We start from the raw sequence: 17,243 nt of genomic DNA, 5'->3' as shown, positions 1-17,243 counted from the left end.
GTTTATGTTATAGTTTTGTCCTTAAGCTGTAGTCAGGGATCAAGAACTTCTGTTGGGCAGAGTACAAACAGATACCTCTTTATTATTACCCTACAATGGCAAATAACAGAATAAAGAATAAAACCCTTGGAAAGAATAAATAAAGAATAAAAGTTTTAGAAAGGTCAACTTGTTTGGGCTCAGTTGCATAGTCCATTTAGCCTCTTTCTTTCCTTGTATCATAGCAAGAGAACAGCTATGGAGATATACTGACTATAATGCCGCAGCTCTTACCACTCAAAGAGAGAGATGTCTAGTTTCATGTTCACCTACGCAGTTCATTGGCAGGAAGTCATAGAGTTTGAAGATACCTCAGCAATACCTCATAGAAAAGTGTGTAGGAGGAGGAGAGGGCAGGAGTCAAGAGGGGAGTGAGGCTGGGTATGGTCCATGCAGTTTCCCTTTTCCCTATTACGGCTTCTCTCTGGATATGCCTCACCTAAATATCAGGTCAGAATTATGTTGGGGCAATTCCTGTAAGACTGTTCTGGGGGATCAGCAAATTAAAGTTCTTGCACAGAACCAGGTGAGCCATGCTACCATCAGGTTGGGAGAAAGGGAGTGTGGCAGGAAGCAATGGAGACTCGCAGGGCTTCCACCAAGCTGGGGAAATGCTCCTTTCTTGCAGCACTTTCCCTGGGCCTGCAGACTTTGTAGACAAACCTCCAATTCAAACACGTTAGGGAACAATTTGAAAGAAATTCTGTGGGAGAAACCTGAATGTGTTTTCTGTCGGCTACTTTGAGTGCAGGGAGTAAACCCACTATAAAACGTAGGTCTATCCTCAGATCCTGATTAATATACATGAGAGTGCTTCATTGCCCTAAATGTGAGGCTGGTGAGAACATGGAGAAATAAGATTCTCATCATATCATAAGGCATTCTAGCTTCACTTTTGTTCCGTTGGTAAAAGTTTTTTCCATGAGCTAACAGCAGCTGAATATGTGTATGGCATAATTTTGTATACTGCTCTCAATGCATTGTTTCTGACCGCCTGTGAATTTTTTTTCCTTCCCTTATATCAATAGCATGATTGTATCATTGTTTATCAGAGCATCTTCATCATATCTCCAAACTCCTATTCCGTCTCAAGTATCTTATCAGAACAGAATCAGAGAGCTTTCTTATGTGGCAGGGTCATGGGGAAAAGTAGCTTGAACTGTTTCTTTATGCCAGCAAACATTTGTACTCCATTATAGCACATCATAGATTTCATAGACATTAGGGCTGGAAGGGACCTCGGAAGATCATCGAGTCCAGCCCCCCGCCCAAAGGGCAGGAAGTCAGCTGGGGTCATAGGATCCCAGCAAGATAAGCATCCAGTTTCATCTTGAAGGTGTTCAATGAAGGCGCTTGAACAACCTCCGGTGGCAGGCTGTTCCAGACCTTGGGGGCTCGGACAGTAAAGAAATTCTTCCTTATGTCCAGCCTGAAACGATCTTGTAGTAGTTTGTGACCATTCGACCTCGTCATCCCTTGGGGCGCTCTGGTGAACAAACGTTCCCCCAGATACTGGTGGTCACCCCTGATAAACTTGTAGGTGGCCATCAGATCACCCCTGAGCCTGCGCTTTTCCAGGCTAAAGAGCCCCAGGGCTCTCAGCCTGTCATCGTAGGGTCTGCTTCCCTGACCTCTGATCATGCGCGTGGCTCTTCTCTGGACTCTCTCAAGCTTCTCCACATCCTTTTTGAATTGTGGAGCCCAAAACTGGATGCAGTACTCCAGCTGCGGCCTCACTAAGGCCGAGTACAGGGGGAGAATGACGTCCCGGGATTTGCTTGAGAAGCATCTATGGATGCAAGCCAGCGTTTTGGTCGCTTTACTAGCCACAGCATCGCATTGCAGGCTCATGTTCATCTTGTGGTCAATGATGACCCCCAAGTCTCTTTCTTCCATAGTGCTAACCAACATAGCACTGCCGAGCCTATAAGGATGCTGCGGGTTTTTTCTTCCCAAGGTGGAGAACCTTGCATTTATCGGCGTTGAACACCATCAGATTCTCATCCGCCCACTTGCTGAGCCTGTCCAGGTCAGCCTGGATCATCCGCCTGTCTTCTGGTGTGGATGCTTTGCCCCAAAGTTTGGTGTCATCGGCGAACTTGGCCAGTCGGCTTCTGACTCCAGTGTCCACATCATTAATGAAGATGTTGAACAGTATGGGTCCAAGGACAGAGCCCTGGGGGACCCCACTGGTCACAGGACACCACGATGAGTGACTTCCATCAATTACTACCCTCTGGGTCCGACCCCGGAGCCAACATCACCTACATAAACATGAAATACAAGCTGCTTAGAAACCCAGCGGCCTCCCTCTTTCTCAACTTTCACTATCCTACTATTCCCATAAGTTTTTAACAAGTTTCTAACTCCATTCTCCAGGACTGCACAGTAACACAGTGGATCTGCAAGCCTCCAGAAGGAGAAGACACTTAGCAGTTGATATTAAGATATTACACTTGATCTGAGCCTTCAAGAGGCTGAGAAGAGGCCGAAAACCAGAACAGGGTACGTTTTTTAGCTAATGAAGTGGAATTCCAAGGGAAGTTGTAGTTCAACTGTGGTTCCATCTTGAGAGCCAAATTAGGATGGAGGTATAGTTGGAGAAATCCTGGTTACACAAGGTTGAGCAACAGTGATCAAGTATGCTGCATATGAGAGAGAGGGCATGAACAGAAGTGGACCGTTTCCTTGGCTCGGCTCTTTAAGGGCCCTTTGGTGCATGGGGCTGGCACTGATTTCTAATGCAAGTGAGTCAACCGAGCTTGTCCTGTTTGGACTAAAATATTAACTGTTAGCTGCTAGTGGCTGACGAGATGCTGACTGCACAGTCATTTAGTACTTGTTTATACAGTTCTCTGTACAGTACTTGTACAGTTTATACAAGTACTAAATGACTGCAGTAACTCAAGTTACAGCGTAGTAGAACTGATGAACAGTTTTTTGTGATGCTGACTGCGTAGTAACGGGTGCTGCCACGCAGTGCTACTCCACAGTAGCCTTGGGCTACTACACAGTCAGCATCTCATGTAAATGCAGCCATTAAGTAGCAGGCCTTTCTCCTTCCTGTGGACTGTGAAACCTAACTACAAGCACTAAACCAGTGTATTATACTCGGGTCGTTGAGATTACTATTTGCTAGAATGACTTGGTTCCTACTTACCTGAGCTGTGTTCCCATGATTACGGTAGGAACAAATCATCTAGAAGACATTATCTCTGACATCAAAGAAGCAGGAGGAAAAGCACATAGAGCTCACAGGGGCATCGAATGGGGAGGAGTTAAATAAATAAACTCTCCCCAATGGCCTGCCCATGCGAACTCTGTGATGCATGTCTCTGGCAGATAAAGAGCAGTATAAAAACTGAGGGATGAACAGGTAGCAGCTAAGAGAGGACGGTGCTGTTTGCAGACCACTGAGCAGGTGATTTGGGAAGGAATTGCCATGGAGCCTGGGGAGTACAAACAGAGAGGTGAGTGAGGAAGAAGCCCCCTTGGCAGGGCTCGGGGTGGGGGGAGTCTATGACGGGGGTGGCATGTGTGTACTGAGGGGAGAACTGTTGCAGGGCTGGCAGTGCCACCCGGCTCTCGGGGGATTCTGCACCCTGCAGTGAACCTCGCTGGCCATATGCACGCAGGCACACTGCACACAGGCTAAGGAGGAAGAAATGGAAAGAGTGGTAGCTTGTGGAGTACCCCCAAGGAGGAGCTTCTGAGGATGGCTCTAATGTCAGGCAGTTATTTGCTTTCTTTGTTATTAACAACAACACCCTAAGAGATGGTTCAAAGCTCTGCCTTTCTAGATTAACCTTATTAGAGGCTTGTCTCATGTACCCTGGGTCATGTGCTGTCATGACTGACACTCTGGCTAGGTACTTGTATTCAAAAAGCCTGAGGTGGAATCTGTCTAAGTGACGTGGTTTTCTGTAAGGAGTGTAATTTAGATCAGTAGTGAACAGAATATGCATTCGTCCTTTGGTGTGGGGTACAAAGCTTAGACTGGATTCCACCATTTTTAAAGCAATTTGTGTGCGCTGAACTTCTGTTACAGGTATAAACCAGTTTCTGATCACTTATACTGGTAAAAGTGTAAGGTCTGTATCTGGCCTCTCTGAAACTCCATTTTTGTCAGCATGGAGGCAGAGTGGTGCATCAGCTCTAAGTTCAGTTCCATTAATATCCTTAATGTAGTATAAATTTTAGACTAATTTTAGACTTTTCGACTCTTAAAAATTACACGTGTCATCTGAAGCAAGCAGTGGAGAGTGTCCTACTGGAGAAGGAGCCCAGAGACACTCAGTTGTTTCAGGAAAAATAAAGGGTTGTAGTGCCTGACTAGTGCAGAGGGGAAGAATAAGGGAAGCTGTGAGGACTTAGGGGAAGAGCATTCTCTTTTTTTTTCTCTCTCTCTCTAAAACCTGATTTCAGTCGATTTCCATTTCAGCTATGAGCAGTTCTCACACCATGTGAAAAGACACTTTCAAAGTATGTGATAAGGATGATATCTTAAGTAGCACTTTTCATCCACAGTCTTGAAGCTCTTTACAAAGGTGGTATAAGGCCTATGTGCCCCTTTGCAGTCAGGGAACCTGAGATGCAAAGACTTGAAGTGACTCACCTGAGATCACAGAGGGAGCCAATGGATAAACCTCGTATTTCATGACTCTGGCTAACACACTTTTTTCCCAGAAACAGAATAATAATAATAATAATAAAGCCTTTAAGAAGACTATCCAAAAGTCATGGTGTATGTGGTGTGTGTTTTCTAGGAACACTGGAGTAGCAAGCGGTTCTTAGACAATATAAGACTGTTACAAGATATAGCGAACTGACACCACTAGTTTGCAATATGACGGTGTTTTATTATATGGGCAAGGAAACAAGTTTATTGACAGGTAAATGCTGAAGCATGAGGGTGTCATAAGGTCACACATTTCAAGGAAACTTTCAAGGGCCCAGTTCAAATCAGTTACTGAGCAGAAGTTAATCCCTAATGAAAATTTACCAATCTGAACTGGAAACCCTATCTTACTTTAAAATGGTCACTGTGAAGAGATTGCCAAATATAATTGTTTCCAGGGCAGATTTCACTGTATCTAGTAAGCTCCTCATTTAAGCTTTTGACATCAGCAAAGTTTCTTTGCCTGCCTGACGTACCCAAATGGGGGGGAATTTGAGATTGCAGCATATTTAGGTCTCCAAATACTCCAAAGCACTTGTGCCTTGGTGTTCCTTAAAACCGACAGCTCTGGCATGGTATTTGTTATTGCTGTGTCACTCATGGGAGGCATGTGATGTACAATTTTTAAAAAATCAAGACATTTAGAAGGTGCAGGAAGTTGACTTGATTCTGTCTAGCCTAGTAAATTAAATCCTTGATGAACTTCCAGGGTGAGCAGCACATGCATCAGTGCTGAGACTAACAAATGTGGATAGAAAAATGCTTTGTGTGTGTATGAGAACTGCCATGTGGTGCTGTTCCTCTGGCTTAACCTTGAAGTACAAAATGTGCATCTTCCAGGGAAAGAAATGGTGGATTACATTTGCCAGTACCTGACCAATGTGAGAGAGAGACGGGTGATTCCTGATGTGCAGCCTGGCTATATGAGAGTTCAGTTGCCAGACAGTGCACCCATAGAGTCAGACAGCTGGGACGACATCTTCAGAGACATTGAGAAGATTATTATGCCTGGGGTAAGAACTGGAGTAGAATCATGTTGGGGAAGGGTTATCATCACTATGTAATTTGAACACCTGCATCAGGGAATGAGCAGACCCCGAGGGAACTGCATTAAACAAGTAAAGTATGTTAAAATTGTAAAGTAAAACTGAGACATTTCAATAAGGAAGATCCATGCAATTACTATTGCATTTCAAATGACAGGAATAATTTCAGGAACCAGAATAAATTCTTACTCTCTAAATGTATTATATTTGATAAATGATAATCATGTTTTCTCTTTGTGTAGCAGTTTTTATTGAGGAGATGATTGCACTTTACTAGCATTAGTGAAAGAAGCCTCAGTATCCTGCCATTGCAAGCAGGATTATCCCCACTTTGCAAGTAGGAAAAGTGAAGCCCTGAGTGAAGCCTTGTCCAAGGTCACACACAAATAAGTCTCGCATCACCTGTGCTAAATCATAAGAGCAGTCTTTCACACTAAATATATGTGTAGTATTATGCTAAGAGAAAATATGCAGTCTAGTTAAATATTTTTTTATAGAGAAGTCCTGTAAAAGGTACTTCCAAAATCTATTTTATGGATATTGCTACTTTAGCTGTTCTGTTCTTCGAGGAAGCATTTAATTTTATCCATTTGAAATTATTGACCAGCACTCCAGCCTCCCTTTTTCCAAGGGTGCAAAAGGCGCCTCACTAAAATTATTAATATTAATTGCAGACTGTTCTCTGTGATTAATAAAGTTGTTATTTCAGCGATGGTGAAATGAACAACAGTCACCTTGTTTCAGCAACCCGGCTCAGTTAAATCTCCTTAAATCAAGGGGACGCTGTCAAATGTCCATTATTTCCTGTTTGAAAATGTGGGGGTGTGTTTAATTTAGATAAATGTTGCTTTCTTAGATTGGAATTTATCTAATAAGAGCACATTACTATCTCTGGACAATGCTTCTCTGCTGCTGATGTTATCTTTGGAGCTGGTAGTTACCGGATCTATTATCTGTGCAGGTTTCTCTTGTACTCTGTTAATTTCCACAGCGAGTTCAGAGTTCTGTGACATTTCTAGATATTAATTTCTCTGTATCTTCTGCTCTAGGTTGTCCACTGGCAGAGTCCACATATGCATGCCTATTTTCCAGCTCTTAACTCCTGGCCTTCCCTGCTGGGAGATATGCTGGCTGATGCTATTAACTGCTTGGGATTCACATGGGTATATATTATATCTAATAATTATTTGGTCTTTATTATGAATCAAGTTAGGCTAGATGGGGCTCAGAACACTTCAAGTTGTTTGCAGAATTAACAGGTAAAACTGCATTTTGTGTGAAGGAATCTGAAATGTTTTTCAGTGTCATTATTTTAACGTTTGGCACATAGGGTAAGGTTTTTGTAGCCATAAAAGGCCTTTAAGAAGGCATGTGGTTTTCTTGGCTCAGCAACCTCTGCCAACAGACTCTGAATTACCAGGCACTGTTGTTATTTTAAACAAGATCCATAAGCAATAAAGCTTCCACCACCCTGATCCAGCTGCTGACAAGTCTCTGGTCTTGTGGTTGTTATGGAGGCCTGGCTGGATCACACCTCAGGTCCAGTGTGAGCTTAGCTTATCCCAGCTGGGCCCTTAGTTCTCCATCAGGCTGTGTAGACTCATCGAAGGAACAAAAGTGGGGGTGTTGTTTTTTCTAAATCTAGCTGTATGTGATCTCCTGCCTAGGAGTCTTTGAGCAAGTGGCAGTCTCTGCTATATCAGCTACTTCACTATGATGCTTCAGATCTCTTGTACATTCTGTGTTTTTTGGAGTTTTTTGGTAGTGGTGATGCCCATGCCTTTAGCCATAGGACACCTTTTTACGTCCATGTGAAAAGCAGTGCATTTCTACTGTAAAACTCTCTTAGCACGCACAGACATAGTTTACATCCCTCCTTATAATCTAGAATTGTGTTGTATTTTAATGAAAATAGATTTCCATGTTGATAAGCTATTAACATCCTTCTTATTGCTTCTGTTCTTCAATGATAGACACTTAAGATGATGGCTGTTGCATGATGATATGATGATGATAATGGAGTTTATCATGCACAGCAATCCATACAACTCTAGGTTTAAGTGGATTCATTATATATTGTCTCTTGGCTACTGGGCAGTCCAATGGACAAATTGGTCTCAGCAAACCCTGAGGTGATGTTTGTAAGGCAGAAAAAGTATTTTGAGGACACTGGTGGAGTCTGTGTGCTCCTGTTGTTCAAGGAGCACAACTGCCACTGGTAAGAATGGTGTGGGGTTTGGAGGTCTCCCTTAATGGCTCTCTCAGCATGGGTGCCCATGCTGCAAAAACAGACAAAAGTTGTATGATTTGTATTACAGTAGTGACTATAGTGCTGTGTCTTGTACATATATCTAACCAGATGGAAGGAGTTTGCTATCTAAATAGACAGGACAGTAAAGGGTGGGAGAAAAGGAACATGGGTTCCTCTATTTTACAGAGGATGAATTTGCCCGAAGTCCCAGAAGAGGCCTGTGTCAGGCTTGCAACTGAGTCCCAGACCAGTGCTTCAACCATAGACCATGTTTTCTCTGTCTACACTCAGTTAGCATCAATGAAATAGCCTCCTTCCGCTTCCTTCTCAGCACAGCAATCCATGCCCTTGTCACTTCCTGCCTAGACATCCTCTGGGATATCTGCAGAATTGTCACGTTGGCAAGGAAGGAAAATATAACGTGGAGTTTGTGGCTGGAGGGTCACACCCTCAAAAATGATTTGGATGAAATAAGGATGAATTAAGACGCATCAGCTTTTCTCTTTTTCCATTTCTAGGCCTCCAGCCCAGCCTGTACAGAACTGGAAATGAACGTCATGGACTGGCTGGCTAAACTGCTGGGTCTCCCAGAAACATTCCTGCACCATCACCCAGAGAGCAGGGGAGGGGGAGTACTCCAGGTAGGACTCATGAGGGCTCAGGAGGGTGTTTTGCTGAATTGTTTTGCAACCACTCAGAACTGCTTTTTCTCTGCCCAAACAGAACTCCCTTTGCAGTCAGAGATGGGGAAGGTTTTACCTGTGGCAAAGTCTCCAGGATGTGGTCTCTGTGGCATATATGACATTTCTTTATGGAATTGTTAATCTCCAAGCTGAATAATATAAGAAAATAAAGGATAGTTAAAATGCATTGTTTTCTACTTCTGGCCCACCAAGATTACCAGCACGCTGAAGTGATTAACGGTGCCACACGGCATATGATACAACTGGTGGTGGGAAGAAAATTGGGGATGGAAGTGACATGCTTCAGTGACAGTAGCAAGCTAGAAGGAAAGCCTGTCTGCGTTATCCTGCCTTGATTAACCCACTGTTTCTTGGCAGAGCACTGTGAGCGAATCCACCCTTATTGCTCTGCTGGCAGCAAGGAAAAATAAAATCCTGGAGATGAAGGTTTCTGAGCCAGACGCTGATGAGTCAACTCTGAACTCACGGCTCATTGCTTATGCATCTGATCAAGTAGGTTCCCATTCTTATACATCACCCTATTTACTTCTGTGTTGGCCCTGCTATATCGGGAGCCAGAGTGCTTGAGAAACATGCACGAATGCTGCCTGGGTGAGAAGTGCTGTTCATGTTCGACCGCTGGGGAAGCCAGGTCCAGCGCAGGGAAGTGACTTCTGTATGGTTCCTGCAGTAGCAGTAGAGCCCCCTTCTCTTAGTTTAGACTCCTGCACTTTAACCACACAACCTTCTTCCTTCCTAGAGTTGGCAGACTTGCACCAGTAGCTGGGTGCTGAGCTCCTGCCACTGTTTCCTTGTAGACTTTTCCCTCTAGCGCAGAGAACCCAGTTACGTACGGTAGCAAAGTCCACAACTGTCCTTTCCCCCCAGGTTGAGGAGCCAGTGCAGCCTGCACAGTGCTGCCACTCTGCTCAATAATGTGCTATGTTAACATCTCATCTCCCCACAACGTACTGTCAGTGGAGGTGACAGAGATGGTTGAGCTGGATCTCCTTTGATATAAGCAAGAGGACATTCTCCACAAGGGCCCCTGGGTCCACCAGAGCCCAGATTTGCGATTGTTCTAGACATACGATAAAACCACTTTCTTTCCTCTCCTTCCTGAAGCTACTGAGGATGGAATAGGCTGAAGGGATCCATTCCCAGGCAATCCCTTTACACTTGATGTAGGGAAAGAGCATGGGGGGAAACCTATTCTGTTTGAGAAAAGTGAATACAGTAATGGTGACTAATTAGAAGATTCAAGAGACCTGACAAACCTAGATAGTAAAAACTAGAATTTGGCTTTTGTTCGCTTGAACTATGATGCTGAACTATGTCTCAGGCTTTTGTGGCAGTCACTCTTCTTTAACTAAAGTACAGCCATTAGAAAACTCTCCACGTTCGTGTCTTCGCTTGTGTTCTTTTAAGGCTCACTCCTCAGTAGAGAAGGCTGGCTTGATTTCTCTCGTGAAGATGAAATTTCTGCCTGTGGATGAACACTTTTCCCTCAGAGGCAAGACCCTGAGGAGAGCCATTGAAGAAGACAGGAAACGAGGCCTAGTGCCCGTCTTTGTAAGTTTGTTTTCCTGTTCTTGGGGACTGGCCTCTGGGTGGTGGTGAAAGATGTCGCCACTGTATTAAAGATAAGGAATTAATGTTTGAAAGACATCTGAATAATTAACATGCTAGTCTATTCAAATAGTAATATATCCTCCAACTTTGACCAAATGTTTAGCATAATTTTCTGTAAAACATTGAATAAAAAAGGCTGATTTATTTAAAACTACCTTGACAATGTCTGCTTTTCTTCAGGTTTGTGCAACTTTGGGTACCACTGGAGTCTGTGCTTTTGACAGCCTAGCAGAGCTGGGTCCCATTTGTAAGTGTCTATTGTCTTATGAGCAATAAGCATATAGAAATTGTGGGTTTTCTGTGGAGCCAAGAATGAGCAGAAAAAACACCACCACTCAGCTTTTACAGCCTCTTCAAAAGAGTCAATAGGCCACTTCCAAAGAGTCAATGGGAAACTTTCCATTGGCTTCCATGATATTTTGTTTAGGTTGTTTTAAAGCAGGGGTAGGCAACGTTTTGACTGGAGTGCTGAAAAAACCAGAGTGTCTACCTGGTAAGGTGCCAGAGTCCCAGCATGCCAAAAAACCAAAACCTGGGCAGGGGGTACATGGCAGGATGCACTGCATATTAATATAGTTAATAATCACAAATGTTGCTTTTTTTTTTTTTACAGTAAATACCAGGTTTTCTAAAAATTCTAAACCTGGTGACAATAAATAAAACTTCATATGATACCTTTGTATGCCTTCCAACTGTAAAGTTTCCTGTAGTTCATACAAACCAAAGGCAGGGCAAACAATGTAAACCGGCAAACAGAAAGCAGAAAATCAGAAAGATTTGAATTATTTGAAATCCATACAAATCTGGGTAAGTATTTCCAAGAAGGCAATCACAGAGCAGGAAAACGCACAAAAAGTGAACAACATGAAATGATGAAATTTAGAAATGCAGAGTAGAGAGATCAAAATAAACTGAATATGAACTGTTTTAAAGTCAAAACCTGAAAAATATGAACTGGTTTAAGAGTGAAAAACTGAATAAGAAATGATTTAATGGAGCAAAATCAACTGAATAGCAGAAACTGGTTTGGGAGGGAGCATAAACTGAAAATGAAACTATTTAACAGAGCAAAATAAACTGAATAATATGCAACATTAAACTCTCAGTTTGCGAAGCACAGAAATCGGCACCAACAGGTTACTGAGCTGTCTGTGGCCCAGAGCCACGTGCTTCCCTCGTATATGCAGGAGGAGAGGGGCTTTTGATGACTGTGGCGGTGCTGAGGGTTTCACACAACTTCATAAAAGCTCCCAGTGCCGCGGCAGGCACCAGGGGTGGGGTAAGGAGAGCACAGGCAGGGACAGTCGCGTTCTGCTGACCCTGCCCTCAGTGCCTGTGGCTGGATTAGTGAAGCTTTGTGAAACTCAGCACCACCACAGTCACGGGGGCAAGGTCAGCAGAACACAGGCAGCCTCCCTGCGTCCCTGCCTGTGCTCTCCTCACCCTGTCCCCAGTGCCTCCCGCCGCAATGGGAGCTGTGCAGCAATTTAAAAAAAAAATATATATATTTTTTTAATTATTTTCCTCAGCACACGTCCTGGAGTGCCGAGGAAAATGTTTCCACGTGCCACTAATTGACATATGTGCTGGGGCTTGCCTATTCCTGTTTTAAAGCAAGTTCCACTCAAAAAGGATGAATCTTGCCCTCAAGCAATGGTTCCCTGGGTGCCCTTTCCATCACACACCTTAAACCACATTTAGAAACCCCTGCACACCCATTCTGTGACTGTCCCTTCACAGAACCACTGTGGGGCAGTCACTGAATGGGTGTGCAGGGGTTTCTAAATGTGATTTAAGGTGTGTGATGGAAAGGTTATGCTAGGTGGGGTGTGTATGTATATAATTTTTTTTTTCAAAATAAAAACAAACAAAAAACCCCCCATCACTTATGCATTTGATGGAATTAGGCTTAGTCCCTGCTCGATGTAGGCCCCCAGCACCGGAGTTTTTATGGTTGGAAGGACCTTGTTTTGGCTACTAGCTTTGTGTTTAAATGGTATGCAAAGTGGTTGTGGATCCTATTCAAACCCAGACTCTGAACAATATGCACCAAGGGCCTGTAGAGGGGTTTCACAATGGGTGGGTGTATTCAATGCCCCAATTCTTTGTCATAGTACCTTTACTCTGACTTGCCCAGGGCTGTGGGAGGTGAATTTTATTCCATCTAAATGCAGAGGACAAGAACTTGCACTTAAAAACCCACTGGCTAGGATTAGTGGCTTTGGCAAAGGTTCTGTTCCACAGTACAAAAGAGCCTACCTGGATCCAACTCTTCCAGCGTCTGGGTGTTTCAGAGCCAGAGATTTGGTACTGGACATCTTGGTATGGACTGGTTGATCTTGCTTCCAACTCTGCCTCTTGTACCCGGAGGACAAATTTAAACCTCTCTCTCCAGAGAGAAAAAGACTAAATGTTAGTCCAGAATGCAACGCAACTGTCTCAATTTCTACAGGTGACACAGAGGGACTCTGGCTTCATATTGATGCTGCATATGCTGGAACTGCATTTCTGTGCCCAGAATTTCGATCATTTTTGGATGGAATTGAATATGCAGACTCGTTTGCTTTTAACCCTTCCAAATGGATGATGGTTCATTTTGATTGCACTGGATTCTGGTGAGTAGAGCCACAACACACAAAAAGCAAGCACTCAATGTACACCATAAAAAATGCCAGGTTTTCATCAGGCATTTTTTTACTAAGTACAATTTGTTCTACCGTTAATAGGGTCAAAGACAAGTACAAATTACAGCAAACCTTCAGTGTTAATCCTGTCTACCTCAGACATGCCAACTCGGGGGCTGCCACTGATTTCATGGTAAGTCACTGTGTAAACTCCTCTCACGTTTCCTAGAGAACATTTGTATAGAAAATGCCAAATACTCCTGGAGCTTGTTTAACACTATGGCAGGAATATTTATAATGATGTGTAAATGCAGTGTGAATTAAACTTGTAAAACTTATTAAACTTATAAAACTTCATAGAAACTCTCAAAGATCAAACAGAAATTGAAGTAGTTAAATAAAACTTGGCCCTAGTCTCCTGTTGCCCTGGAGATTGTTTTGTCTGCATGTATTACTAAATGGGCCAAATCCATGGGCCAAATCCTCAGGTGACAAAAAGCAGTCCAGCTCCATTGACTAAATTGGAGCTACGCTAATTTATACTAGCTGAGAGTCTACCCAGTACCTCTGCCAGAATAAGGTCACTTCCTTGCAATATGTGTGTTGTAGTTGCTGGCACTTTTACATGTTTGTGTTGTTTATTAGTTTGTCTTACTTCAACCTAGCTGAATAATTCTGATACATGAGACAGTTAAAGGGGACTGTGTATAGAAATGCCTTGTTTCCAAAACACAAGCAATCAGGACTTGTGGTAGAGGTGATATCTTTTATTAGACCAACTAGATTTTTGCAAACAAATTCTTTAATTGCAAGCTTTTGGGCACAAACACCCTCCATCAGGCATAGGAGAAAAAATTGTAGAAGTTCTTCAGGGTAGAAATAAAATTAAGCAGCAGCCAAATTAATTCAGTATTCTTTAGTTGCTCCATTGGTGGTGAGCTAAGAAACATATCACTTTGGATCTATCTGACTGAGTCTGAACACAATGCAACAAAACAGTATTGTATAGACCAGTGTTTCAGTGATGATCTCACTAAGGTCTTGAGAAAGGCAATTGTTTTCTTTCTTCCTATGAGTTGTTTTTTCATCGGACTATATGGCTCCCTCTGGCGGTTAAATGGTGGCCATGCTCTTTCTTGAATTCTTTGATGTAGTTTCCTTTTTAATAAGGGATGATATCTGTTTCCCTTTCAGATAGCTGCCACTGCTTTTTCTAACTCATCTAGTCTCATTTGTCTTGTCTGTTCTCAATGTGCAGCCTCCAATTCAGGAAAAATGTATGTTCAGGACAGAACTTATACATGTAGACAAGGGGGTTGTTGTTGTCTTCTCCTGCAATGAACTGAACATTTTTTTTCAAGCATTTTCCTGAATTGAGACATTAGCTTAAATCGCTTTCTCTAATGGGAAATGGAATAATATACATTACTAATAGGATAAAAAGTCAGAGATGCATCTACTGCACTAAGCATCACAAGAATTCAGCACAGGAAGTGAAACAAACTTTTTTTAGAATACCTTGAAAAGTATCAACCCAGAATTTTCCTTTAATCGTTATTTACTAAATTAATTCCTGCAAGCAAAATGTTCTGCAAGCAAAACATGTAGACAGGCACCCTAACCTGAGTACAGGGCTGCAGACTCAGGCTTTTGCATTGTGTTAGGACAATTTTGAATTGTTTTTCACTGTGTTGACACACTGTTTTGTTTACAGCACTGGCAGATTCCACTGAGTCGCCGCTTTCGTTCTTTGAAGCTCTGGTTTGTGCTTCGTTCCTTTGGGGTGAAAAAGCTTCAAGCACACGTTAGACATGTACGTGAATTAACACAACAAGTGCAAGGACATAACTTAGGTGCAGTGAGATAATAGTAAATTAAGTTCATGAGGATGAAAAGGCTGAATAAGAGACCCCCCCTCCACACGGGAAGTTTGCATGTATCAAAATGCTAACATCCTGTAGAGGAATCCAGCCTCTCATCTTGCACAAGCAGAATTCTTGTTGACTTCAGCGGCAGTTCTGATTGCATGAAGGCATTGGTGCAAACTTTGCTTCTCTTACACAAACACAGAGAAAACTTCAGGAGCAAGGTACAGCCTGGCCATGTGGGGGAACGGAATGCCCTGTGAGTGCTACAGAGCAGTATTATGTAATGTGGTAGGTAGTTTTGGAGTTAGGCTGAGGGTTTGCTGCCTGGTTAATGCATCTATAACCACATATACACACTTAAACCTTTACTAGGTGCAAAGATGTCAAGCCACTGAGTGTAACAGCCATGGTTGCAGTTTGTCTCCTGACAACTCCACCTCAGAAGTGAAAGGGCAGGTTCCTTCTACAGACATTCCCCAGAGAACACCTGCATAAGGCCCACTGCTTTAGTCTAGTTCAGTGGCCAAAAGTTTGTCTATAAGGGTCTGATCTAAAATCCACTCAAGCCAGAGGCTTTCCCCCAATTTCAGTGGCATTTGGATAAGGCTGTACAAGATAGCTGCATATGCAGATATTTGGGGAAATCTTTATAACTATGCAAATCTGAGAATCTTAAAGTTTTGGAACGAGGCTTTTTCTGGGAGGGGAAATTATTTTTATATTCAGTTAATTTTTATAACTTTCATGTTGCTTTGTAACTGACCAGAAGAAAACACTTAACATGTTCAATTACAGGGCACTGAAATGGCCAAATACTTTGAATCTTTGGTCAAAAGTGACCCCTTCTTTGAACTCCCTGCCAAGAGACACCTTGGACTGGTTGTATTTCGTTTAAAGGTAAAAAATTTGTTTTGGAATGAATTAACAGTAATCCCATGCAGTCTCCCACCTTGACTGCAATGAATGAAGTTCCTATGAAGGAACATAATCCTGGCAATTGTTACAGCCTGGTGCAATTCTAAATATAAACTGTAATTGTAATTGGAGACCTATTCTTATTTTAAAAACAGGGCCCCAACTGGTTGACAGAAAAGCTCTTGAAAGAACTGACTAATTCTGGCAGGCTCTTCCTCATTCCAACTACCATCCATGACAAATTCATCATCCGCTTCACTGTAACATCCCAGTTCACAACCAAGGAGGACATTCTGCGAGACTGGAACATCATTCAACAAACTGCTGCCCAAATCATTAACCAGCATTACGTGCTGCACCCCCTCAACCCTGCTGATGGGGTGAAATCCCCTAATTTACTAAGTAACACCAACCCTCATGCTGTTAATATTACTTCTGAGTTTTCCAAAGATGAAGGAAAATACAAGATACCTTCCAGAAAAATAATCGTTCAGCCTAAAAAGGTAGCAGTCAGTCCCGCTAAATTTGTGGTCAGCCAGCAGCTGGAAGGCCAGGTGGACTCTCTGGATGACTGTTTTCCAGAAGAAGTCCCAGATGTCTCCAAACATAAGTTGTCCTCTTTCCTATTCAGCTACCTGTCTGTTAAAGATGAGAAAAAGACGGCACGCTCCCTCAGCTGCAACAGTGTGCCCACAACAAGCTTTCGTGAGCTCAGCAACCCAAAGGCAGCAACCTCCGAGAAGACCAGCTCTCATGACAAGGATAAAATCTTCTCCAAGCTGCCTGAAGAGGTCATGATGCTCAAAAAAAGTGCCTTCAAAAAACTGATCAAGTTTTACAGTGTCCCTAGCTTTCCTGAGTGCAGCATTCAGTGTGGTATTCACCTGCCTTGCTGTCCTCTGCAAGCAATTATTTAATGTGCAAAACAAATTGGTCCTTAAGGTCTCCCCAGGTAGAAGAGAACCAAAGGTTGCTTATTCATATGCAATATTATTGTATTCAATATGTAAACAGCATGAGAGATCATTGAGCAAATTCCTGTGCTTGTATTGAAACAAAACACTTGTGTATTTATTGACAAAAAAAAATAAACCAGTTATACACATTATGTAAAGTTTTTTCTTCCAGACCATGGTAGAGTTTGCATTAGATCTGAGAATTTTAATCTCTGCCTCATCAATATTAGCTTGTTCAAGGACCAATGCCAGTTTCAGTGCCCACTTATGCCTAGAGAAGTCCTGCTGGCTTCATTGGAAATGCATGAGAAAATGCAATGAATCTGGACTGGTATTTGAATTCTAGTAGTTTGATTTTAACTTAACATCTATGGGGACTGATTCACACCTGTGAGTGCAGGGAGTGCTAATAGCTCCTGCCAGGGACAGGGGTTCACTCATGCCACACTTTGTGAGAGGCTCTGCCAGATTGAAGGATTCAAACAAATTAGATCAGCACGTGTGTTAACTCCTGTTACAGTTCAATAGATGATCTGGGCAGGTGAGACCAT

At 42.7% G+C, this 17,243-nt stretch overlaps 1 protein-coding gene across 2 annotated transcripts; it reads left to right on the top strand.

Moving 5' to 3' along the window:
- Positions 1-3,363: 3,363 nt before the first annotated feature.
- HDC (histidine decarboxylase) lies at positions 3,364-16,844 on the top strand. 2 transcript variants are annotated; one of them, XM_019477382.2, is made up of 13 exons: positions 3,364-3,509; positions 4,806-4,931; positions 5,558-5,730; positions 6,813-6,926; positions 8,533-8,655; positions 9,076-9,210; positions 10,126-10,269; positions 10,510-10,576; positions 12,782-12,944; positions 13,056-13,146; positions 14,668-14,766; positions 15,617-15,718; positions 15,892-16,844. In XM_019477382.2, exons 2-13 carry the CDS (start codon positions 4,886-4,888, stop codon positions 16,651-16,653), a joined length of 2,019 nt encoding a protein of 672 aa, XP_019332927.1. In that variant the 5' UTR covers positions 3,364-3,509; positions 4,806-4,885; the 3' UTR covers positions 16,654-16,844. The 2 variants fall into 2 exon arrangements, with proteins under 2 accessions (XP_019332927.1, XP_006259418.1); XM_006259356.4 differs by lacking the exon at positions 4,806-4,931.
- The last annotated feature ends 399 nt before the right edge of the window (positions 16,845-17,243 follow it).

The sequence above is a fragment of the Alligator mississippiensis genome, chromosome 11, assembly GCF_030867095.1.
Source record: "Alligator mississippiensis isolate rAllMis1 chromosome 11, rAllMis1, whole genome shotgun sequence".
NCBI lineage: Eukaryota > Metazoa > Chordata > Crocodylia > Alligatoridae > Alligator > Alligator mississippiensis.
Note: the sequence above shows the minus strand (reverse complement) of the source record. Positions and strands in the feature narration are given on the sequence as shown.

Excerpts from the sequence above, each read along its gene's own strand:
- HDC (XM_019477382.2), top strand. The coding sequence starts at position 4,886 with ATGACGGTGTTTTATTATATGGGCAAGGAAACAAGTTTATTGACAG. Across the intron at positions 4,932-5,557 it reads GGAAACAAGTTTATTGACAG|GGAAAGAAATGGTGGATTAC; the intron begins GTAAATGCTGAA and ends TGCATCTTCCAG. Across the intron at positions 12,945-13,055 it reads TTTGATTGCACTGGATTCTG|GGTCAAAGACAAGTACAAAT; the intron begins GTGAGTAGAGCC and ends TACCGTTAATAG.